Source organism: Elaeis guineensis, chromosome 13 (assembly GCF_000442705.2).
Source record: "Elaeis guineensis isolate ETL-2024a chromosome 13, EG11, whole genome shotgun sequence".
NCBI lineage: Eukaryota > Viridiplantae > Streptophyta > Magnoliopsida > Arecales > Arecaceae > Elaeis > Elaeis guineensis.
In genome coordinates, this window is record NC_026005.2 from 58,868,028 (window position 1) to 58,891,093 (window position 23,066).

General features: G+C 41.6%; 1 protein-coding gene across 2 annotated transcripts; it reads right to left on the reverse strand.

The window, feature by feature from the left end:
* On the reverse strand, positions 1-10,635 carry LOC105060980 (uncharacterized). Of its 2 annotated transcripts, none has more exons than XM_019845930.2 (7): positions 10,496-10,635; positions 4,268-5,073; positions 2,561-4,062; positions 2,401-2,479; positions 1,942-2,264; positions 963-1,061; positions 1-860 (listed from the first exon to the last, which is right to left on the reverse strand). In XM_019845930.2, exons 2-7 carry the CDS (start codon positions 4,986-4,988, stop codon positions 681-683), a joined length of 2,904 nt encoding a protein of 967 aa, XP_019701489.1. In that variant the 5' UTR covers positions 4,989-5,073; positions 10,496-10,635; the 3' UTR covers positions 1-680. The 2 variants fall into 2 exon arrangements, with proteins under 2 accessions (XP_019701489.1, XP_019701488.1); XM_019845929.3 differs by having other exon boundaries at positions 4,268-5,087; positions 10,496-10,624.
* Between the last annotated feature and the right edge of the window lie 12,431 nt (positions 10,636-23,066).

Consider the following 23,066-nt stretch of genomic DNA (forward strand, 5'->3'; position numbering starts at 1 on the left):
TGGGCTTAGTTGGGTTATCACACAAGCAAACTTTCAAATCCTGCGCTGACACATGTACCTTGGCAATCCTTCTATTGCATACACCATGGAGCCAGTTTCTTAAATTCCACTGCACCAATCACCTGGAATAAATCTTACTTCAGCAGGCAACCATTGTCGGGAAACAACTTCGGGCCATCAACGAATGCACTGCAATGTCTAGTCGGTATGTATTTTAGAAGGCCAACAATGCGGCAGACTGGATGGCTTTCTTTATTGCGAAACACACTGGGGAGTGAGGATGACACCAGAACGATGAATATCCGTGGATCCTAAGGGATATTTTTTTTCGGATTTCTTGAGCTGCACTCAGAGTAGACTAACCTGAAAGCTCCCTTGTACCAAAAAAAAAGAGGAAAAAAAAAAAGAAACAGCTTCCAAATTGCAGCTCGATCCAAGATCAAAACTTAAGAGGAAGACTTCACAGGGATAAAGGATGGAAAAAAAATCCACTGACATCGCCGTTCTGCCATGGGTTGGAAGATACAAGCATCCATCATGTAATCAATAGCGTTTGTCAGCCAAGGAGTGGTCACTGCTGCCTATATCCATAGTGAAGCCATGAGCATCGAAGCATGCCAACAAAAATCGCCACTGTTTCAGATGCTTGTACTCGTTGCCCACAGCAGCCTATTGCTATTTTATAACGGTACATGGCTAACGTCAGCGGCATCATTTTCAGGTACAACAACAGGTAATGGCTGTTGTTTGAAAACTTTCACCTGGCAGAGCACGCCACCAGCTTCATCAGCAAAAGTTATCCTCTTCTGTCTCTTAGAAACACCTTTAGGTGGAGTAGCTTCTTTGTTCTCAGCTAATCTCTGTCATCAATAAAACATGACTGGGATCAGATTATAAGCAGGCCCTTAAAACCAGCATATCCATAAAATTTCAAATTAAGTAGAATAGGAAAGAAAACTAACCATTATTTTACAAAAACGGTTGCAATCCTTTGTCATCATAGATAGCCACCTCCTGGTGGTCTTTTCAAGTTCTGATGCATTCTCAGCAGCTGCTCTGATCTGTAAATAAAGAAATCTTCTTAAACAAAGGGACAAGATTAAAGAGACAGGAATAACCCAACAAATAATTTTTGCAAGGGAGAAATTTGTGAGAGACTTCAAATACTTGAAAAGATTAAGTGCTATGGTAATAATGCATAGAAAATGCAAGAAATGAGGTTTACGGAGGTAAGGAAATCTGGTTGCAATGCAAATACTAGGATACATGCATGCAGAGAGATAGATGCAAACATATTGGGCATTAGATGCAACTACTCGGTTAACAGGTGTAGAACTAACTAGGACTCTCAAAAAGGATAAAGATTAAGGGTTAAATGAAGCAATTTGAACCGAGGAATTGATAGTTAAATAGCACAATCATGCAATATCAGCTAACAAATTCAAATGGCCAGAAACATCAAGCAATGTCCATGCAAATGTGGTATGAACGGGTCAAAATTAGCAACATTGAGGTGGTAGGACCAATCTAAAAACTAGTTGCCACTGAAATTTTACATTCAAACTCAACTATAACAAAAAAAAAAAAACTGCAAATTTAAAAATATAGCATTATAATTTTCAGAAAACACCAAACAAAGAAGTATTCCAGGAATGAAAAATCAAGGCCAAAAACCATGAAGTCCAATGGGTGGGTTCAATTTGAGGAGAATGATACAAACAGGCCTTCAGATTGTTTATTCCTTAGGCAGGAATCATGGGAACTCAGGAACTAATACACATTTCAAGTCTCACTTTGCCCCTACTGAAGCATACCAGGTGCTGCTAGACATGCATAAGTTTGTGTATGCTATAAGATATAAATGCGGATGTCCAAATGAAATCAACATCGTTATTTCGTAAAGCTATTTTGGCCTACCATGCTCCAAACCATAATTTGTACCTCATCAGCAGTAAATTTTGAAGGTAAAGAAGAACATGATTCCAATGAAAGAGTTTCTTCTACAATGTTTTTCATGGACTTCAACCCCTTCAGAAGTTTCATTGCAATGTTTTCTATATCATGCATCTGTCGTTGTGAGAATTCAATGGCCTTCTTAGCTTGTTGGTGAAATGATGAACTCTTCATGCAAGAGCAAGGTGTCTTACAAGACGCATCTGGCGACCTAAGAATTCCTTTAACCGAAAGAAGGGAGCCAATATTGCGGTTCTTTGGTTTCACCCTCATTCGCTCAGGGGCCAGGAATGTTTCAGCTTCCATGTGACCTGATACCAATGACGAAGTGTTCATTTTAGTCCATATCTTAAACCAAAGCCTTTTCTTGCTCTGATTTTTTTTCTTTTAAACTCATAACCTATAGGTGTAAAACTAAATACAAACATATACGAATGCTTTACTTACTAGGGAGTTGACTGGCATCAAATAAATCAATGTCATTCAAAGCCTGACACAGCTTTTCTTGTGAAGTCGGAGAAATGGTCTGCCAAAATAGTACTGAAAATTAAGTCTAAAGCATCAGAAATGGACCATCTAAGAAATAAACTACCAGTATAATCCAAACCTTTCGTTTTGATAATAGCTTTTTTGGATGATTATCTACCAACATCCCCTGATCATGTTTGTCTTCTTTTTCCATGTTCTGTCCCTTTTCATCAATTAATTGGGAGATTTCAGAAGATGATTCACCTTTAGTGGCATGCAACCTTTCTTCCACTACAAAAGATGAACATTCTCCTGCATCCTTTGATAAACTATCAGCATAATGCAAGCCACTGAGACTGCTGGAACATGGCAGGGAAGGTTTAGGAGACCCCGAATCAGGTTCTCCATTGAGTTCCTTTGGGTCAATCAAACCAGAGATTTCAACAGAATCAGATGTTGCTTCCTGTGTGTAGCCTTCCACTTTGGAAGACAAATCTGCCTTATTTGAGATTTTAGCAAGAGCATGTAAATCGGCACCACAGCATGTAAAGGAAGACTGTATGGAATAGAGCTTATGTGCTTCTGTAGTGGAGTACTTTTCTATATCAGTTCTAGCACTTTCATTACTTTTTTTTAGTTCATCTGCAGCGACTGTATGATGAGTGCCTTCACACAAATCATGTTCCTTGGACAGGAGACTAGGATCATTGGTCACATCTTCCATGTGAGTATGTATTGGCATCTCTTGTACAGGTAAATCATGAGTTATACTTTGAGCATCCTCATGTCCCAAGACAGAAGCACAAGCTTCTGCAAGTTTAAAATCCATGCTTCTGGAGCTATCACTGCTAGATGAACATTGCATTTGATTCAATATACTCGTACATGTAACCTCTTCCAGCGAAATGCAGTGGTTTTCTGAGCTGGCACAGTTATCAGAGCCAGGATATAAGGGCACAGAGACTGGGGCAGAGCTGCAGGGATTGGAGGGAGCTGCCTTGGGTACACAAACTGAGGAAGGACAAAGTTTCTGATTGAACATTTCTGAAAGGTTCATCTTCCCAATTTCAGCAGCATGTTTTCCACCAATTTCTGAAAGAAAGTACCGATCAGGTTCCATATAACAATATGTGGCAGTATTACTGGTAGAGTTTGATCCTTGATTCTCCAAGACATCTTCAACTCTTCCAAATATTTCAGCAGATGACTTTACAGAATTATTGAATTTTGCAATGAAATCCACAGTAGAAGAGGCAGCAATATAAATTGTGTTCTCATGTAGTGGAGATTCATTTTCCAAGATCTCACTTTTGACGGTGTCAGCCAATTCAGGGCTACCAACATGTAGAATCCTCTCTAAATCAGGTACTGAAGATGGGAAACAATAATTTAGTCCAACTTTCTGAAGCAGCTCAGCAGATGAATTGTCAGGAAAATTACAAGTACTAACAGTGTCCAAAGTATAATTAGTATCTATATTTACTGCATTTTGTTCATTCAAGAAACAAGGTTCCACGATCTCAGTTTTGACATCATAAACCAATTCTGGACCGCCAGCATAAGTTGTTGATGACAGGAGAGAATTCTTTGCTTCAACAAAATTTTCATTGACACTCCTTCCAAAATCCCCTTCAACAGTCTCTGCAAGAGAAACAACAACATCAAAAGAATATACAAAAACCAAAGGAGAAATACAGAAGTAATTCAATTCGCTATCTTCCTCAGCCCTATCAGGCAACTAAGACACTGAAGGAACATAACATCAAATTCAGCAACAAAGTTCAGAACAGGACAGTCAGAACCATCATCATACTAGTACTCATAAGAACTGTTTCTTAAATCTCACCTGCCTCACTTTTTAAGTCATGTTGCTCTGAAGCACTGTCCTTTGAAGGCCTATTTGTTATGGATGCCTTCGTTTCTGCAACAGACATTGAACTTTGCATGCCATTAGAAGGTAGAGAACAGGTCTTTGCAGTCACCACTTCCATGTGGACCAAAGAGACTGAAGATAACCGTGCACGCTTCCTTTGCTTTCTAGCAGTAGATCCTTTTGAAACCTTGAACTTCAAGGTTATAAGGGGTTCCTCAAGGTCAAGCTCCTCTTCTTTCGGTTTCATATAATCATCCTTCCAGTTTCGAAATGGATCAAAATGTGAGCAGCTCTTAAGATTAACTGCTGCAGAAGCACCAGATTTCATGACCTTCCGCATCTTAGCCTTGCAGCTTGCTCGCAAATCCTTCAAAGTCAAATCATTAAGACTTTGGTCTCCACCACCAGTATTAGTTTCTTCATAATTACAGTTCTCAGGATAACTGCTGTCACCAGGATTATTAACACATTCATTTGATTTGGAAGCATAGCTATCTTCTTCAGTCTCAAGCATCTCAACTTTGACCTGATTGGCACCAGTAGAATAGTCTCCACTATTTTGCTGTTGATGTTTTGAATTTAAATTAACAATATTGGCACCTTCTGCTTCATAAATAGCACTGATTCCCTTGAGCCTTAATGATTGTCTCCTAGGGGGAGTAACATTATGACGTTTTAGCTTTGAGCTCCCCATGGAGCCTGAATAGATCAGCTTAGATGGACTCAGTCTATATTCCCCTTCTTTCTCACAAGATATCTTTTCTTTTTCAAGATCAGTCCTGCAGCATATGAACTGGCTATGTAATATGAGTTTAGCATCCACTCCAAAATCAGATAAGGTTTTTTTGGGTTCCCCCGTTTACTAATATCAGTCAAAACATCAAAAGCCATGCAATAGATTACGCATAACAGCCAGTACAATACAAAGGCATCACAAATTCACTGAAGAAATGCTTAGACATCATAGTTAGCAAGATTTGGTATAACTAAAATAGTTGATAGCATATTTTCAAAATCAGACTGCCGAGGTGCAAGTAAATTTCAATAAAACCTGCCTAAGCTGCTGAATGACAGAAAGCAGTGCATACATTTTCAGGTTATCCAGTTCTCCCCTTTCTCACTTTGGCAAGCTTGAATTGAACTCCTAATAGCATATGCCAAAAATCAGGAAACAAGGATAGAAAGAACTAACCTGCATGTCAGACCGAATTATGGAATAAAAACGAAAATAACAACTTTTTCCTATTCATCTTTTGTTGCGTGTATCTCTTGACACTTTTGTGGTCCTGTATTTCTCCCTTGGATGCAAATACAGCACTTCATTCCTAGTGGCATTGATATTTTGAGGATGTGTCAAGCATTGTCAATATAACATGCAACTCATGACAGCAATATATTTATGAGAGAGAGAGAGAGAGAGAGGATTAAAGATATCTGGTCTGGTTTCTAAGGCATCTAGCAATGCAGACTGCAGATAGATTCACCCTGTGAATGGTGCAAAGTGAAGACGACACTGTTCTCCCATGACACAAATGCCCACCCTATCTACTCTTAAAAAGTGCACTCCGATGAAGGCAGACTCAAATTTGACAATGGTTAGCTACCACCACCAAGAAATTCCAATAAAATGAGAAGAAAAGGGCAACAAAAACTGCTCTAACTTCTCAGAAACAGTACAGGAAAACTCAAACATTCTACAAAGCCAAAAGATAGTTTGCTGACCAAAGAAAAGTCTAAGTTATCATTAAGAAATCCAACTTTGCATTAGCCTAAAAACATTACAACTTATTGAGAATGCCTCATGCAAATGTAACAGAATGAAAGAATTAGTCATGGATTAAGCTAAAGGAACAAAAGAAATATTAATGGTGAAGAAAGGCTGACAATATGAACTCTTGCACTACACCATTTTGTCCCATGTAGTTTACACCATGTCCTCTTGGCAAATTTCAAGATGAATATTCAATTCAAGAGGAGTTGCATGAACAAAGCAGGTCAAAATGGATACTCTTGCGTAAGCAATGCAGGACTAGATCTTTCGGGTGCAGACAATGATCCTTCCAAACAAGTAGAGTCGGTGTGATACTCAAAGATTTTGCATAATGTGTTGAAACTCCAAAGGACTCGGCTAGCCACATGTCAACCAAAATAAAGACAGCATATAGAGGCTTCAACAATCTCCCACATGAATACAGACTTTCTATTATTCAAAGTCATCATATATTATTTTGTGCAAGAGTACTTTCTTGAAGGCTAGGAGTTTGGACGTACATTGGTACAGGCAAGCATCTTTGGGCATAGAACTCTATGTCAGACTTGGCAACCTAAATGTAGGGTATGAGGCTAGTGGTTGTATTCTTAACATAAGGAGGCTTGTCAAGGCAATTTAGTGATCTGTCAGATTTCATCATTGCTCAACTTATTGGCCTTGAGCTTGTTCATCACAAAAAATTCTTTGGTACTGCTGTTCAGGGGCAATTTCATCATAAATTTGTGCTTAGAAAACTAGTTTCCATAATCAGCTCTACCACATATTCAAGCAACTTATTACCACCTAAAGATCCTACCATCTTGGATCCTCAATTAGATCAGTGATCCATCCACCTTAATGAATCGATAATTCTTTACTTCTAATCCTTTTATTAGAGCATATGCCAAATCTGTAGCATAAATGGCATAATATATAGTGAGACACCAATCGGATATAGCTTCATAACTATTTTCATCTTATTATATATGCCATTTAGTCATCAAGATTTTCACTGCTAATCCTTACCTCTAGCAGTTGGCTGTCAGAATGATCTGACAAGACAAAACTGGCTTTCTGGTAAAAAAAGGATTAGCCAGCTCCTGAGTCATTTGGCCTCAAAACCAACTGCTTAAACCACCAAAAATCCCAATTCCACGATAGAAAGGTCATTATAACAATTTTGATATTGATTTGAATAAATGGCTCAAAAAAGCAAAAAAAAATTGTTCATCACATTGGTTAAGCTAGTTAGCAACGTTGTAGCCCTGCAGCACACTTGAAAAGCCTATGACATGAAATGCTGTGACACAGCTTTCTTATGCATTTCATCAGCCTCTTAGATGCACTAGAACAGGATCTACTGAAACTGCTCCATTACCTATTCAATCTACCCTCTGCACAAGAAATTAATGGCCCTGCAGATTTGGGCACCTCAATAATGTAGTTATTTGATAATACCTCTAATACACTGGTATCATTTAGTCAGAGGCAGATTAGTTGATCAACAGGATATAAAATTCTGGGATGTTCATGAGCATACAAAGACGTTGAAAATTCTTTCCTCCCTAGAGGGAGCAGTGCTAGTGTTGGATCATAGGTTCTAGGTTGACGTAAGCCCAGAGTTCTCCAAACTGGTTAAAACCCAAATACATAAAATCATCACTAACCATAAAGAAAACTGCAGAGAACCTAAGAATTATACTTTCAGGCATAGAAAAAGAAAAAAGCACCTATGACCCTATGCCTTTCAAATACTGGTTTGCATGATAATGTGCTAGCCTGAGCAAATTATAACCTACTTCAGAAAATATGGATAAGGTAGCCCACCCACACTTAACAAAATGATTCTTCACTACTCTAGAAATTTCAAATTTAGGATTGACAATATGTGAGATATATTTCACCAAGTTGCCAAGTAATAGAAAATTTTCTATTGAAGAGTAAGACATTTGATTCAACAATTATGACATGACTTCAATTCAGCAGTATTTTTGGATTCAGTTGCATATATTGGTAGCGGTTTCATAATTAATTTCATTATCCTCATGATACTACTAGGCCTCATTTAGGATGCTACTTAAGTGTTAGACCTATACATAGACAGAAGCTCTACTATCCACATAAAAATATCTTCGACCTCGTTTTGCTGGAATAAACATTTCATCTTTCCACTCCCTTCAGTCCATTCATTTGATAAATATCAGAATATATCACTAAAACAAAAAATCACTTTCAAGATTTTAGTGCCATCCAAGGTTGTTTCAAATGATTATAATGTATATTCACTAAACATGTTCTTCTTGTCATATTCTTCTGAAAAGTTTCATGGATATTTATTTATGCTAGTGACTTGAAAGTTCACAAGTCACACGAATAAACGTTTACAGCAAAAGCAGTAGATCTTTCCCTTGATCAAGTCATCATCACTCTTGGTATCCAATTTGTGCATATCCTTCCATATGTAATCTGCATCCCTTAATAAACCTAAACCAAGAAGTAATCATGATTCATTTACTAATTTATAACCATATTCAATAAGACCAGACTTGCTAATAAGATTGTTCTGAACTTCCCATACGCACTAAATAGGTACAAAAGCAGGGTTGTGTTTGAAACTGTGATATAAAAAGTTTGTATTACCATATGATTTCAAGGTTCAACTATATGCGTGGCGCTGGAAAGTAATGATACAAGAGGAATGTTGGAACAGGAGCAGTCGAACAAAAAATTGATATTCTATCTATTCAATTAGGAGATCTGGTCACATCAGTGAGTTTCAGGTTCAGATTAATGGATTTGCTCACCAAGGCTAGCTGTAGCTAAAGTAGTGTGCTATCCTCACAAGCCAACCACCTTAATAGTTTCTTGCTAGGTAAACTAAAAAGAATGAAGATAAGAGGAAGAAGAAAGTTGTTTGAAAGCACTTATAAGAAATTAAATGCCTTTAATTATTTGTTAGTATAAAGAAAGGTCAGGTCTTCCTCTTTGCACAAGGAAAAATTAAAGCATGTAGACAAGAGGAAACATGAAAATAGATTGGGAAAACCTATAAGAAATCTAAATTCCTTTAATTTATGTAGATGTCAAAAATGTTTTTATTAATATCTGAAAGGGAAGAATTGATGCTTGACAATAGCTTCCCGATTTAAATAGCTGATCGTCCTAGACCACATTTTGCCTAAACACCAACTTGACTATCACACAGTAAGGAATGCAAATCAGCATAATATTAATCACCAACAGGTAAATAATTTTTTTGGATAGAAATTGACCAATTTCACAAGAAAATATGCAGGGCACACTCACACCATCATGCCAATCAACATTGAATCATGTTTTATGGACATGAAACCACAAGGTGAATATGCAAGCCTGAGGTACATGTACGAACAACACAAGTCTAGTAGGGCCTTACCTTGACAATCTGGCCAAGCTCTTCTTTGCAATACATTCTTTCTTCCAAGAAAGAAAAAAAAAAAAAAAAACTACCACCATAATTTCAAACCACATGGAGCCTATATAAATTCTAACATTGTACTAGCAAAATGGAAAGCCAAATATCCATGAACTTGTTATGCAGGATCACCGCGAGGAAGACTTCCAACGTTTTAGAGGTTTCTGGCATTAAAGTTACAATAGTTTCATGTTTCAAGGTGAAAGAGAAATGATCACATGTTTCAAGGTGAAAGAGAAATGATCACCTTGTCGAACATCTGAAGAAAGAGATAACCAGTATAAATTTCTCAACTATAAATCCAATATTACAAATGAACCTTAGAACCAGAAAGAAAAAATGCATAAATCACAACTACAAATTTCTCAACTATAAAGCAAGAACACACATATCTTGGACTGATTTCAACGTTGCTTTTGAATCATTGAAATCGTTGCTTTCTCAAACAGATTCAAATACAAAACTTAGTGGATCTACAAAAGTCCACAGCATGATGGTCATAATATCAGGTTCATCTCAGGACATCCCTCGAACTGAACATGACAAATTAACAACAGTCACATGCATAAATGAAACATGATCAGTCGTAGCATAAGGCAAAAAAACAACCATTTTTTAAACAAGATCAGAAAAAAAAAAAAAGGTGAGCTACAGAAACCCTTGGCAGACTAGATATAACAATAAAAAGGATCAAAACGCAACTAAACAGAACTTAAACAAAAGAAATCCAGAAACGTAGCTCAAATAGTACAAGACAAACTAATTCAGGAGAAGAAAAGAAATCAGAACAATCAAAGAAGAAAAAAAAAATCTGGATGCCTTTAGCTACAAAAAACCTAGCTTGGATCGAATCGTAGATCTAGTTAGATCATCTAACAATGATCCGCACGAAACTAAACCTAACCGAAGAGAATCAGAAACAGATGCCCTAATTTGCAGAAGCGAATCGATTGAACCGAAAACGAGATCCAAAGGCATCAATCTGCCGGAAACTGACCTCACTAGAAGCTATCCACCAAATAGAAGATTGCGATAGCGGCGGCTTGCGCGAAGAAACCATAGCTGAAGAGATTTCTCGGGAGGCGAGACTGGGAAAGGAATAGAAGACCAGGGAGAAAGAACTAGGGTAAATGATGGAAGGCATACATAAATAAATAAATAAAATAAACAAACGAGCGCGAAAGCCTTGGCGGGAAATGGGAGGTCTCACACAACCTCTTCCAAGCTAGGGTCTTGAACGTTATTTTATCACTGTGGCTCATCATAGCCGTCGGATCAGTGAGCCCTTAGATCAGATCGGATGGGATAGGAGATATCGTGATGGTTCAAATGGACGGTGGATAAGAGAGAGAATCAAGATGGGCTTTAAGCTGCACATGAGTCAGATCAGAACACAATCCAATTGGGCTACAACTTGGACAGGTTGAGTCAAGTTGAAGACCAATCCCCGAATCTCACTGCACTAACTCAACCCAGCCTGAAACAACTTGCTGCTATGTCTCCAGCCCAACCCAATCCAATTTTAGGCTATATTCAGGTTAGATTATGTTAGTTAGGTCAAGTTAACATAACTACAAGCCAATTTTTTTTGAAAAGATAGAGAAGTATTTACGTGGAACAGTCCTCAAGCCAACTCCTATTTGACTATGAGCTGACTCATAGTTATTCGAGTTGACTTTTACTTAATCTCGAGTCGACTCAATTACGACTGATAGGAATAATAACTAGTTCTATAAAAATTCTAGATTTTTTTCAAATGATTTCTAATGACTAACTTTCGGTTTCTATTGATTAGAAATGGCTAGTCTAGCTTTTTTAGAATATTTAAAGGCTTCTAACTATGGTTAAAAAAAGAAAGAAAAAAAAAATCAAGTAAGAGCCAAAAAGTTTTCATTGAGCATTCAAGAGAGCTAAAAAAAAGTAATCAAATTCTTAGGCATTCAAAGAGTTTCTCAATTAATTGATTGAAAAGTTTTCTCAACACACTCTCCAAAGAGCTTCATCAATTTTTATTTACTCTATTAGAAGCTTATATTATATTTACATCTGTATTTCTCATGTTCTATTGTAAGTAAGTTTCAATTGAGATTGAAACTTGGAAAAAGGCCTATCCAAGCCTGTAATTGGATTGAGTTTATTTTGAAAAAGCCTAGGAGAAGCTTTGAGAACTGATTTTGGTTGATTTCTATGGTAAAAATTAATTAGATTTAGATTATGAGCCTGAAAAATAATCTTTCTATAATCTAAATAAAGATTATAGTGGAATTCTTGAGGAAGATTAGAGAGTGGATGTAGGTACTAGATTTAGTACCAAACCACTATAAATTCTTAAGATTTCTATGTGGCTTCTATTTAGCTTATATTTCATCTTAATTACTTATTTATTTCAGTATTTTTCACTGATCATCTCACCACACTTCACATACTCTAAAATTTATGTATAGTAAGATTTAAATTTTTGAAAAATCTAATTCACCCCTCTCTTAGGTTGTCTCTTTTGATAACAAGTGGTATTAAAGTCTAGTACCCAGCTTGATTTAATCTAAGGATCAAGAGTCAAAGATCAAATGATCGACCAAATTGGTGCATCTCTTATCAAAGAATAATCCACCAATAGACTCCCTTTGTTTAATGGCATAAATTACACTTATTGAAAAGTATGCATACGCATCTTCATTTAAGCACTAAATTATAACCTTTGAAGTATCATAATCAATGGCCCATACACACCCATAATTATGATAGATGACATTGTCACACCAAAATCAAAGAAAAATTTAGATGACTTAGATAAAAAAAGGTTCAATTGAATACTGAAGCTATGAATGTTTTATACTGTTCTTTAAATATAAATGAATTCAATAGGATTTCTACTTATATTTCTACTAAGAAAATATGAGATAGATAAGAGATTATCCATGAAGGTATTAACCACATAAAAGAATCTAAAATTAATATATACTTGTACATAGATATAAATTATTTAAGATGGAATAAAATGAGTCAATTACTAATATATTTACTAGGTTCACTAATATTATTAATAGACTTAAGAGCTTAGAAAAATCTTATTTTAATAGTAAATTTATATGAAAAATTTTTAGATCACTTTCTAGAGCTTGGGAGGCAAAAGTTACAGCTATTCAAGAAGTCTAAAACCTCAATATTCTATTTTTGGAAGAATTTCTTGATTTTCTCATGACTCATGAGCTAGCCATGAAGCAAAATAGCGAGGAAGAAACCAAGAATAGAAAAACCATAGCTCTCAAGTCTACTATTTAAAATAAGGAAGAAAGTAAAGAATGGAAGAGGGAGAAGAAGATGAAGAAATTGCTCGCATCATCCGAAAATTCACAAAGTTCATGAGAAAAAAAATAAAATTTTAGAAGAAAGTCTTTTTCAGAAAATGAGCCAAGCAAAGAGAAGAAAGAAAAGGAGTAGCTGGTATGCTACGAGTATAAAAAGCCTGAGCACTTCAAAATAGATTATCCTCTCCTCAAGAAATCTATAAAAAAAATCAAAAAAAAAAATAATGATGGCTACATGGAGCGATAGTAATGATTCGAGCTCTGATGAGGAAACTTAAGAAGAGGCTGACCTATATCTCATAGTATAAAAAGAGGAGGTAACTTCTAAAACAAAATTTGAATTTACTTTTAATGAGTTGCATGATACATTTTTATAACCTTTTGGATGAATTCAAAAAATTTGGATTGAAGAATAAAGAACTTAAAAAATACAATTATGCGCTGACCAAAGAAAAGGAGAATCTTCTAAAAGAAAAAGATTCTTTGCTCAAAGAAAATCATGATTTGAAAAATGATGTTGAAAAACTAAAATCTATTGTTGACAAATTTATTTATGCTTCTAAAAAGCTGCATATGATTTTAAGTAGTCAAAGAACTATTTTTAACAAAACTGGACTTGATTTTAACCCTCACAAGAGGCAAAAGCTTTTGAAAAATTTTTTTGTTAAATTTTTATCCAATGCATCATTAAATATTTTTTGTTATTACTATGATAAATTAGGATATAAAGTATACTCATATAATTTGAAAATATTGAATAATAATAAGATTAAAAAGATTTAAATTCCAAAAAGAACTATTGTAACTAATCTTAAAGGACTCAAAAAAATTTGGGTACCTAAAATTATAACTTAGTCTCTTCTTTTAGATGTGTCTTGTAGCTAATGAAAGAAAAAGAAGATGATATCTTGAAAGTGGCTATGCAAGGTATATGATTAGTGATAAGACACAATGTCACCCTTGAAGCAAAGGATAGAGGGGTGGTGACTTTTGGTGATAACGATAAAGGACATATCGTTGAAATTAATAATATAAGAATCACTCCTTCTACCTATATTAAAAATATTTTACTTGTAGATAGTTTAAAATATAATTTATGAAGCTTTAGTCAATTGCGTGATAAAGATTTCAATATTGTATTTAAATCTTTGATATACATTATCTCTAGTCACAATGATAATAATATTGTCCTCATTGGATAAAGACATGGCAATGCGTATATGGTTGGTGTAGATGATCTTTTCATGAAGAATGGTTATTGTCTAATTGCAATGAATATCAAAGTTATTGAGATTAATTAGTTGTGGCATCATAGATTAGGATATACAAGTATAGATTTGATTTCAAAACTTATCAAAAAGAATGTTGTTAAAGATGTTGTTTACTTAGCTGTGGAAGCAAAACTTAGTAGATCAGTACATTACAGATAGATGTATCCTATTAAGAGGTGATATCATCTCTCAATAAAAAAATAAATTTAGAAACGAAAATCCTAAAGCCCTAAAACCAAAGCTATATTCTCCAGATTTAGCCAATAAAACTAGCATTAGTGCAACTTACAAAGGAAATTCCTTTATCACAAATGATCATTGCATCAAAAGAAATTCAAAGTTCTAGGGACAAAGAATTCAATCTCATAACACAAAAATTTTCTATTATTTTATCTTATAACACAATAAAGATGTAAACACAAAGTAGGGCAATGAATAAGAGTAATATAGCAAAATCCAATTCTCCAAAAATTGATTTGGTTCCTCCATAGACCTAACAATGTACAAACTATTAGTGATAAAAAAGAGAATATAAGCATGTAGGCACTACCAAAAAAAAATACGAAACCCTAAATACCTCGATCACAACCAATCCAAACCGCAATTAAACCCAGATGATGAATCACATTCTTCACAATCTAGGGTGCTGAAAAATGTAGAGACCTGCAACCCTAATACAACAAACTAGTAAGGAGACAACAAGATAGAAAAATACTAAAGCTAAATATTCTAACTGTCAGGATTAAAATTAAACCTCTCCGTGAAGAAAAATACATGAAAAATATAAAAATATAATAAGAACAAGTCAACAGAACAAGCAAGAAAGGTAACTGAATGCCTTAAAGGAAAACCTGCTCAAAAGTCATATTTTGATAATATGAAAATTCTTCACTTAAACACCATGTAAGAAAAAATTTGCAACCAATCTCACCAACAATTAAACCCAAAACACAAATCACATTCGTCATCACCTAGCAAAAACTAAACCTTCCAATACACCAAAAGAACCTCAAAAGGGTACCAAAACTCTAATACATGAGAGACACACAAAAAAAGCCATATGAGCCCCAAAAATATAGCCTACAGATTATGCTCTAGAACTCACATATCTCTCAATAAAATCTACAGATTGTAGTCTCAAACTCATGGATCTCTCAACAAAACCTACAGATCATACTCAAATCCACCGATCAAACTGTCAAAATCTATAGATCATACTCCAATCCATGTATAACAACAGAAGATCAAAGAAGAAGTGGAGAAGCTTCTTGCCTTTCTTCAAGGAAAAGAGAGGAAGAGATTGAGGTCGGGCTCCCCCTTTGGCTTCTGAAGATTGTAGTCTCAAACTCATGGATCTCTCAACAAAACCTATAGATCATACTCAAATCCACCGATCAAACTATCAAAATCTATAGATCATACTCCAATCTGTTGCCCAGCTATGCAACCCAAGAGGAGGGGGTGAATTGGATTTCTAAAAATTTTAAACTTAACTTACACCTTGTGAAGATTGTTTAGCAATAGCAAGATAAATAAGAAGAGGATAGTTGATTCAAGGCTAATGATTAAATGCAAGAATGCAAGAGAATAAAGAAGATCTAAAAGAAGAGCAATTAAACACGACACAAATAAGAGAATTTATAGTGGTTCGGTGCCAACCTTGTACCTACATCCACTCTCCAAGTTTCTACTTAAGAATTCCAATCCACTAACTTATATTCAACTTGAATACACTCGTCGGAACCTCCGACTCTAACTATCCCAAGCTAGTCCACTTATTTTTTGGGTACAAGCCAATCCAATACAATCCGATTCAAGGTTCGGATCAATCTTCCCACGTTTTGAAACCCTTCCAAAACAAAATCAATAATTCGAAAGGAGTGTTACAATTAATAGCACAGAAAATACAATAGAAGCTCCTTTAATGAGCGAATGAGACTTTAAATATACTTTACTCAAATAGAAGAACCCTCTTTCTGATTTCCTCAAGATGGTTGGAGACTTGAATGAGCACTTGAGGAGTTGGTGAGCTTGAATTAAAAGTTTCTTGAATGTTTTGAGTGGGCTCTTGCTTAGGGCTGAAAAGTATGCTTGAAATCCTCTTTTAAAAAATCCCTCTTATTCTTGATTCCCACCTTTTAGTCCCTTTTATATCTTTAAGGAATGGAGTGCAATCTGGGTTGAAATAGAGCCGTTAGACCACATTAAATGAGCATTAAATGCACTTAAAACGGGTTAAAAATTAGCCGTTGCGGAACTTTTCTGTCACAGGGGTCAACTCATGGGTCGACTCATGCTCATGGGTCGACTCATGGGGTCGACCTCTGTGGAAAACAGCAGAAAACAAAGGTTCTATAATTTTGACCTAAAAACAGCAGAGATCGACTCATGGGATCGACTCATGCTTGAGGGTCGACCCATGGGGTCGACTCACAGACTGTGTCAGTCAAAAAATTTTGCGTGCCAATCAGCCCTTTGTGCCATGAGTCGACTCATGGGGTCGACTCAAATTTTCAAATATGAATATCTTTCAAAATATATGTCCAAAAATTATAAAATTTTCTCCAATGGATCACAAATCTTTTGTTCTTGCTCTTGATGCTATCTGTTGGGTATAAAATACCCTCAGCCGAAGTTCGCAGCGGGATTGACCCTTGCAGGCTCCGTCCCCGACTTCAACCGCAAGAAGGACTCCGCCCGGGCTCCTACGGGAGCCGGGCTCCGTCGCCAACTCCAACCGCTGGTAGACTCCGCCCGGACTCCTACGGGAGCCGGGCTCCGTCACCAACTTCAACTGCTGGTAAGCTCCGTCCGGACTCCTACGGGAGTCGGACTTCGCACCTGACTCCAGCTGCAAGAAGATTCCGCCCGGACTCCTACGGGAGCCGGACTCCGTCCACGACTTCAACCGCAAGAAGGACTCCGCCCGAGCTCCTACTGGAGTCGAGCTCCGTCGCCAACTCCAACCGTTGGTAGACTCTGCTCGGACTCCTACGGGAGTCGGGCTCCATCACCAACTTCAACTGCTGGTAAGCTCCGTCCGGACTCCTACGGGAGCCGGACTTCGCACCTAACTCCAGCTACAGGAAGATTCCGTCCGGATTCCTACAGGAGCCGGGCTCCGTCCACGACTTCAATCGCAAGAAGGACTCCATCCGGGCTCCTACGGGAGTCGGGCTCCGTCGCCAACTCCAACCGCTGGTAGACTCCGCCCGGACTCCTACGGGAGCCGGGCTCCGTCACCAACCTCAACTGCTGGTAAGCTCCGTCCGGACTCCTACGGGAGCCGGACATCGCACCTGACTCCAGCTGCAGGAAGACCCCGCCCGGGCTCCTACGGGAGCCGGGCTCCGTCTCTGACTTCAACTGCAGGAAGACTCCGCCCGGACTCCTACGGGAGCCGGGCTCCGTCACCAACTTCAACTACTGGTAAGCTTCGTCCGGACTCCTACGGGAGCCAGACTTTGCACCTGACTCCAGCTGCAGGAAGATTCCGCCCGGATTCCTACGGGAGCCGGGCTCCGCCCATGACTTCAACCGCAAGAAGGACTCCGCCCGGGCACCTACGGGAGCCAGGCTCCGTCGCCAACTCCAACCGCTGGTAGACTCCACCCGGACTCCTACGGGAGCCGGGCTCCGTCACCAACCTCAACTGCTGGTAAGCTCCGTCCGGACTCCTACGGGAGCCGAACTTCGCACCTGACTCCAGCTGCAGGAAGACTCGGCCCGGGATCCTACGGGAGCCGGGCTCCGTCCCCGACTTCAACTGCAGAAAGACTCCGCCTGGACTCCTACGGGAGCAGGGCTCCGTCACCAACTTCAACTGCTGGTAAGCTCCGTCCGGACTCCTACGGGAGCCGAACTTCGCACCTGACTCCAGCTGCAATAAGATTCCGCCCGGATTCCTACGGGAGCCGGGCTCCGTCCACGACTTCAACCGCAAGAAGGACTCCGCCCGGGCTCCTACGGGAGCCGGGCTCCATCGCCAACTCCAACCGTTGGTAGACTCTGCCCGGACTCCTACGGGAGCCGGGCTCCATCACCAACTTTAACTGCTGGTAAGCTCCGTCCGGACTCCTACGGGAGCCGGACTTCGCACCTGACTTCAACTACAGGAAGACTTCCCCCGGACTCCTACGGGAGTCGGGCTCCGTCACCATCCTCAACTGCTGGTAAGCTCCGTCCGGACTCCTACGGGAGCCGGACTTCGCACCTGACTCCAGCTGCAGGAAGACTCCGCCCGGGCTCCGTCCCCGACTTCAACTGCAGGAAGACTCCGCCCAGACTCCTATGGGAGCCGGGCTCCGTCACCAACTTCAACTACTGGTAAGCTCCGTCCGAACTCCTACGGGAGTCGGACTTCGCACCTGACTTCAACTGCAGGAAGACTCCGCCCGGACTCCTACGGGAGTCGGGCTCCGTTACCAACTTCAACTGCTGGTAAGCTCCTCCGGACTCCTACGGGAGCCGGACTTCGCACCTGACTTTAATTACAGGAAGACTCCGCCCGGGCTCCTACAAGAGCTGGGCCTCATCCTCGATTTCAACTGCCGGTGAGCTCCGCCCAGACCCCTACGGGAGCCGGACTCCACCCCCGGCTGTGACTAAAGGAAGACTCCATCCGAACTCTTGCGAAAGTCGGATTCCGAGCTCCTCTTGGACAGATGGCTAACTACCTCTCTCCGCCAGACACTCCAGCCGGACTTCAGCCGGCAGACCTTCAACCCCTGGCGCGTTGTAGTAACGGCCGTGATTCTGCTCCATTCCCTGCGGCAGATTCCATGCGGCTCCATCACCCCATGACCCTGCTCCACCTCCTGCGACGGATTCCATGCGGCTCCATCAATCCCTGGCAGGCCGTAATAATGGCCACGGCCCTGCTCCACTTCCTGTGATGGATACCGCGCGATTCTTCTATCCTCTGACATGTCGCGACAACGGATGCCGCTTCGCTTCTCGTGGCAGACTCCACGTGGCATGCCCCGGTAATAGTCACGGGTCCACCCCACTACTCTCCACAACAAACTTTTTCTGACCATGGGTGGCCCACTGCCAGACGGTTACAGGCATCACCATCAGTTTGTTGCCCCCTCCGCCTATAAAAGGAGGAACTCCAGATACATTATTCTATAAGCTCTCGTTCTTTACCTAAAAACTCTGCTAAAATTTCCGTTCGAACACTCCATTCTTGTTGAGGCAGAGAACTGACTTGAGCGTCGGTGGGTCTTGCCGGAGCAACCCCACCTCCGGTTTAGACTTCTTTTGCAGGTCCCGGCGGCCACCATGACTCCCTCGACTCTAGCTTCTCCGACGCAAGCGGATTTTTGCACCAACAGGATTGGCGCTAGAGGAAGGGGCCTGTGTCTTCGCAATATCCTTGTTCTTAAAGGAGCGCTCAACGGGACCGCCCCCGAGCATTTCTTCCGACGTCCCCTCCTCCTTTCTCCACTCGGTCCTTGCTTGATGCCTCCCCGCAAGGCGTCCACGCGACGATCCATGGCCTCTGCGGCCAGATCTCAGGCTCCGACCTCACCTCCTGTTTCCCACCTCCTCCTCCTCCTCCGACGACGGCGGTCGGTGCGAAGTAGTTTGATCTGCTAGTGCAGCAGGTCAGAGGTCTCACTGAAGCTGTACAGGCTATGCAGCAGCAGCAGCCGCGGGCATCAGTGCACCTGGAAAGGGTGTCGTCGGAACACCAGAATCTGGCGGCGGGGCGGGCCACTTGGGCCACCATCCCATCTTTTCTGGGAAAACGAACCCAAGGGTGGAGAGCCCTCAATCGGATCATGACTCCACCCCTGGAAGATCCCTGCCCCCATTCTGCCAGAGGACCCTCGAGACTCGAAGTCGAGAGGATTTCCTAGACTGGAGACTCCAAGATATGAACCGGCGGATCGAAGAACTCCACCATGCTCCCCCCGCTTATGGTGAGGATATTTGCACTGACCCTCCCTTTTCTCAAATGATCATGCAGGAACCGATCTCGCCAAACTTCAAGCTCTCCCAGTTTGAAAGCTACGACGGGACTTCGGACCCGATTGATCATCTGAAAGCCTTCCGGACGATGATGCTGCTTCATGGTGCTCCCGACGTCATTCTATGCCGAGCCTTCCCATCCACCTTGAAGGGAGCGGCGAGAAACTGGTACTCGGCTCTGAAGTCGGGTACCATCTTTTCCTTCGATCAGATGAGCCATCAATTCGTGGCCCATTTTGTCAGCAGCCAGCGCCCCCAAAAGAGTTCGAAGTTCCTCATCAATATCAAGCAGAGGGAAGGGGAGTCCATTCGGGCCTACATCAACTGTTTCAACGTCGCGGCGCTGGAGGTCCGAAACTTGGACCAATTAGTCGCAATGGCCGCTCTGAAGGGCGGCCTTCAGAAGAATGACCTTTTGTTCTCCCTGGAGAAGAAGTACCTCAGAAATTTTGCTGATTTGTTGGCTCGGGCTGAAGGGTACGCTCGAACAGAAGAAACCTTCAAAATGAAGGATGAGGAGACCGCGAGAGAGCGGCAGGCGGGAGACTCGAGCAAGCCCGCAGTCGAAAAAAGGTCGAGAGAAGCTCGGTCGTGTTCTCGATCCCCTCTTGGGCACAAGCGTGCCCATACTCCACCCCGAGTACGCAGGCAGAGGAGTTCGGATCGCAGGGTTCAGCGGGGTTCTCCATCGGGAAGGTTCCGCAACTATGCCCCCCTCAATGCCTCGAAGACCCAGGTACTGATGGAGGTCAGGGAGCAGCTCCCTAGGCCAGAGAGGATGCGCACACACCCAGAAAGCGCAACCCCAACAAGTTCTGTCTCTACCACTGCGACCACGGCCACGACATGGAGGAATGCATCCAGCTCCGAGATGAGATCGAGGAGCTCATCCGACGAGGTTGACTCGACAGGTTCATCCGACGCCGGCCTGAGGGTAGAAAAGATCGGCCAAGGGTCCTGCCGCAATCTGAACCGCCAAGGAGGGAGAAGCAACCCGGAGATCGGCCTCCAATCGGGACCATCGACTCCATCGCCGGAGGGCCTCAAGGAGGAGCAGACCTTCCACAACCATGGAACTCGAGAAACCTGTAAATGTATCGCTTACGATTTCGCCTTGAATCTAAATTCCTTTCGACTTGGCATGCTCCTCCCATTTGACATGGATTTGTCACGACTGGGTATAACCCCTTCAAACAATTAAAACAAAGTTATGTTAGGAACGGGAGGAGAACCTCATCCTAACATAACTAAAATGAAAGTCCGATTATCTTGAGATCGGATTGGGGGAGAGGCCTTACAACGCCCTAATGTGGCCCCACAGCCATGTCAGGAATAGGAGGAGAACCTCGTCCTAACATGAGCAAAGTCAAAAGCCCGGTCCTTTTAGACCGGATGGGGAGAGAGGCCTTACAATGCCCTAATGCACCCCCACAGCCGTGTCAGGAACAGGAGGAGAACCTCGTCCTGACATGAGCAAAGTCAAAGGCCCGATTCTTTTAGACCGGATGGGGGGAGAGGCCTTACAACGCCCTAATGTGCCCCCACAGCCATTTCAGGAACAGGAGGAGGACCTCGTCCTGACATGAGCAAAGTCGAAGGCCCAGTTCTTTTAGACTGGATGGGGGGAGAGGCCTTACAACGCCCTAATGTGCCCCCACAGCCATGTCAGGAATAGGAGGAGAATCTCGTCCTGACATGAGCAAAGTTGAAGGCCCGGTTCCTTTAGACTGGATGGGGGGAGAGACCCTTGCAATGGCCCTTATGTGCCCCCGCAGCCCCGTTGGGAACAGGAGGAGAACCTCGTCCTGACGGTGATGAAACCCGACCGCTCGACAAGATCGGATAAAGGAGAAAGGCCCCTCAGCGGCACCTTCACACTCCTACGCAACCTCGCAAAAAGCGAGGGGAGGGCCCTCACTCTGAAAAGAGGAGAGAAATTAAAGAGGAAGAGCGACGAGCAATGTCGGAAATAGATGAAGGACAAACCACACCAAAGACCTAAGGAACCTCGTCTCAACAAAGACAGGAAGTTCCTACCAAACACCTCCGGCCTCTAAAAAGGCTCTCGACACAGGTCAAGAAGACGGCGACGTCTCTGAAGTAATGCGGAGTTCGGACCACCAAGCCCGAGCCTGCGGTCGTGAACGACGAGGAAAGCAAACCAGCGCATCGACGACTGGGCACCTCCCAACGACATCAACGTCGGACAAGTCAAACGACAAGAGAAGTTCGGCGGACGATAATTTAATACAATATGCGGACGAGATAACACAAAATCTTCTTTTCATTCCATTTGCAAAATATACACCAAAAAGCCCAGAAAGCCAAAGGAAGAAAAGCAAAACGACAAAAGCGGGACAAAACAACAAAAGAGAAAATGTATACATGAAAAGATAGAAGGACAAAAAGAGCCCTAGGGAAGCTCTGCTCCTTCCGACCTAGAATTATCTGCTCCACCCCTCATCCAGGACTGCCTTAGATTCTCAATTTCTTCTTCTAGCTCTCTCCTTTTCAGCAGTGCATCCTGGAGCGCCCGACGAAGTCGCTGGCTCTCGGTCTCTGCCTCTCGACGCCTCTTTCTCAGGACCTCAGATTCCACCTCCGTGTCCGTGACGGCCTGCTGCTCGTATGCCAGCTGGATCTTCAATTGCTGCAGCTCAGCCATCCTTTCCCCAAGGGCGACAGAAAGCCCTTCGACGGTTCCTTTCAGGGACTGGAGTTCATTAGAATCTCGGACAGAAGTCAACTGAGCCCTGTCAGCCAGCTGCCTCTGAAGACGGGCGACTTCATCGATCGCCACCCTGAGTCTCTCTTTATATTCCTCTACCTGCCTGCGCCAACCGGTCCGATGCACGTCGTAGCTCACCTCGACGTCCTGAAGCTGCTGCTGAAGGTCGGAGACCTTCTTCGACCACTCCCAGTCGCCGTCAGCCCGAGCCAAGAGCCGGGACGAACTTCCTCCCAGCTGGCCGATCTTCTCCATCGCAGTCGATAGTTCCACCCTGAGAACGCT

What these genes read in the sequence shown, in the direction of transcription:
- LOC105060980 (XM_019845929.3), bottom strand. Translation starts at nt 10,558, where the DNA reads ATGGTTTCTTCGCGCAAGCCGCCGCTATCGCAATCTTCTATTTGGTGG. An exon ending in TGACTTAAAAAGTGAGGCAG is followed by an intron (nt 4,063 to 4,267) that starts GTGAGATTTAAG and finishes TTTCTCTTGCAG; the next exon opens with AGACTGTTGAAGGGGATTTT. An exon ending in TGATGCCAGTCAACTCCCTA is followed by an intron (nt 2,265 to 2,400) that starts GTAAGTAAAGCA and finishes CATTGGTATCAG; the next exon opens with GTCACATGGAAGCTGAAACA.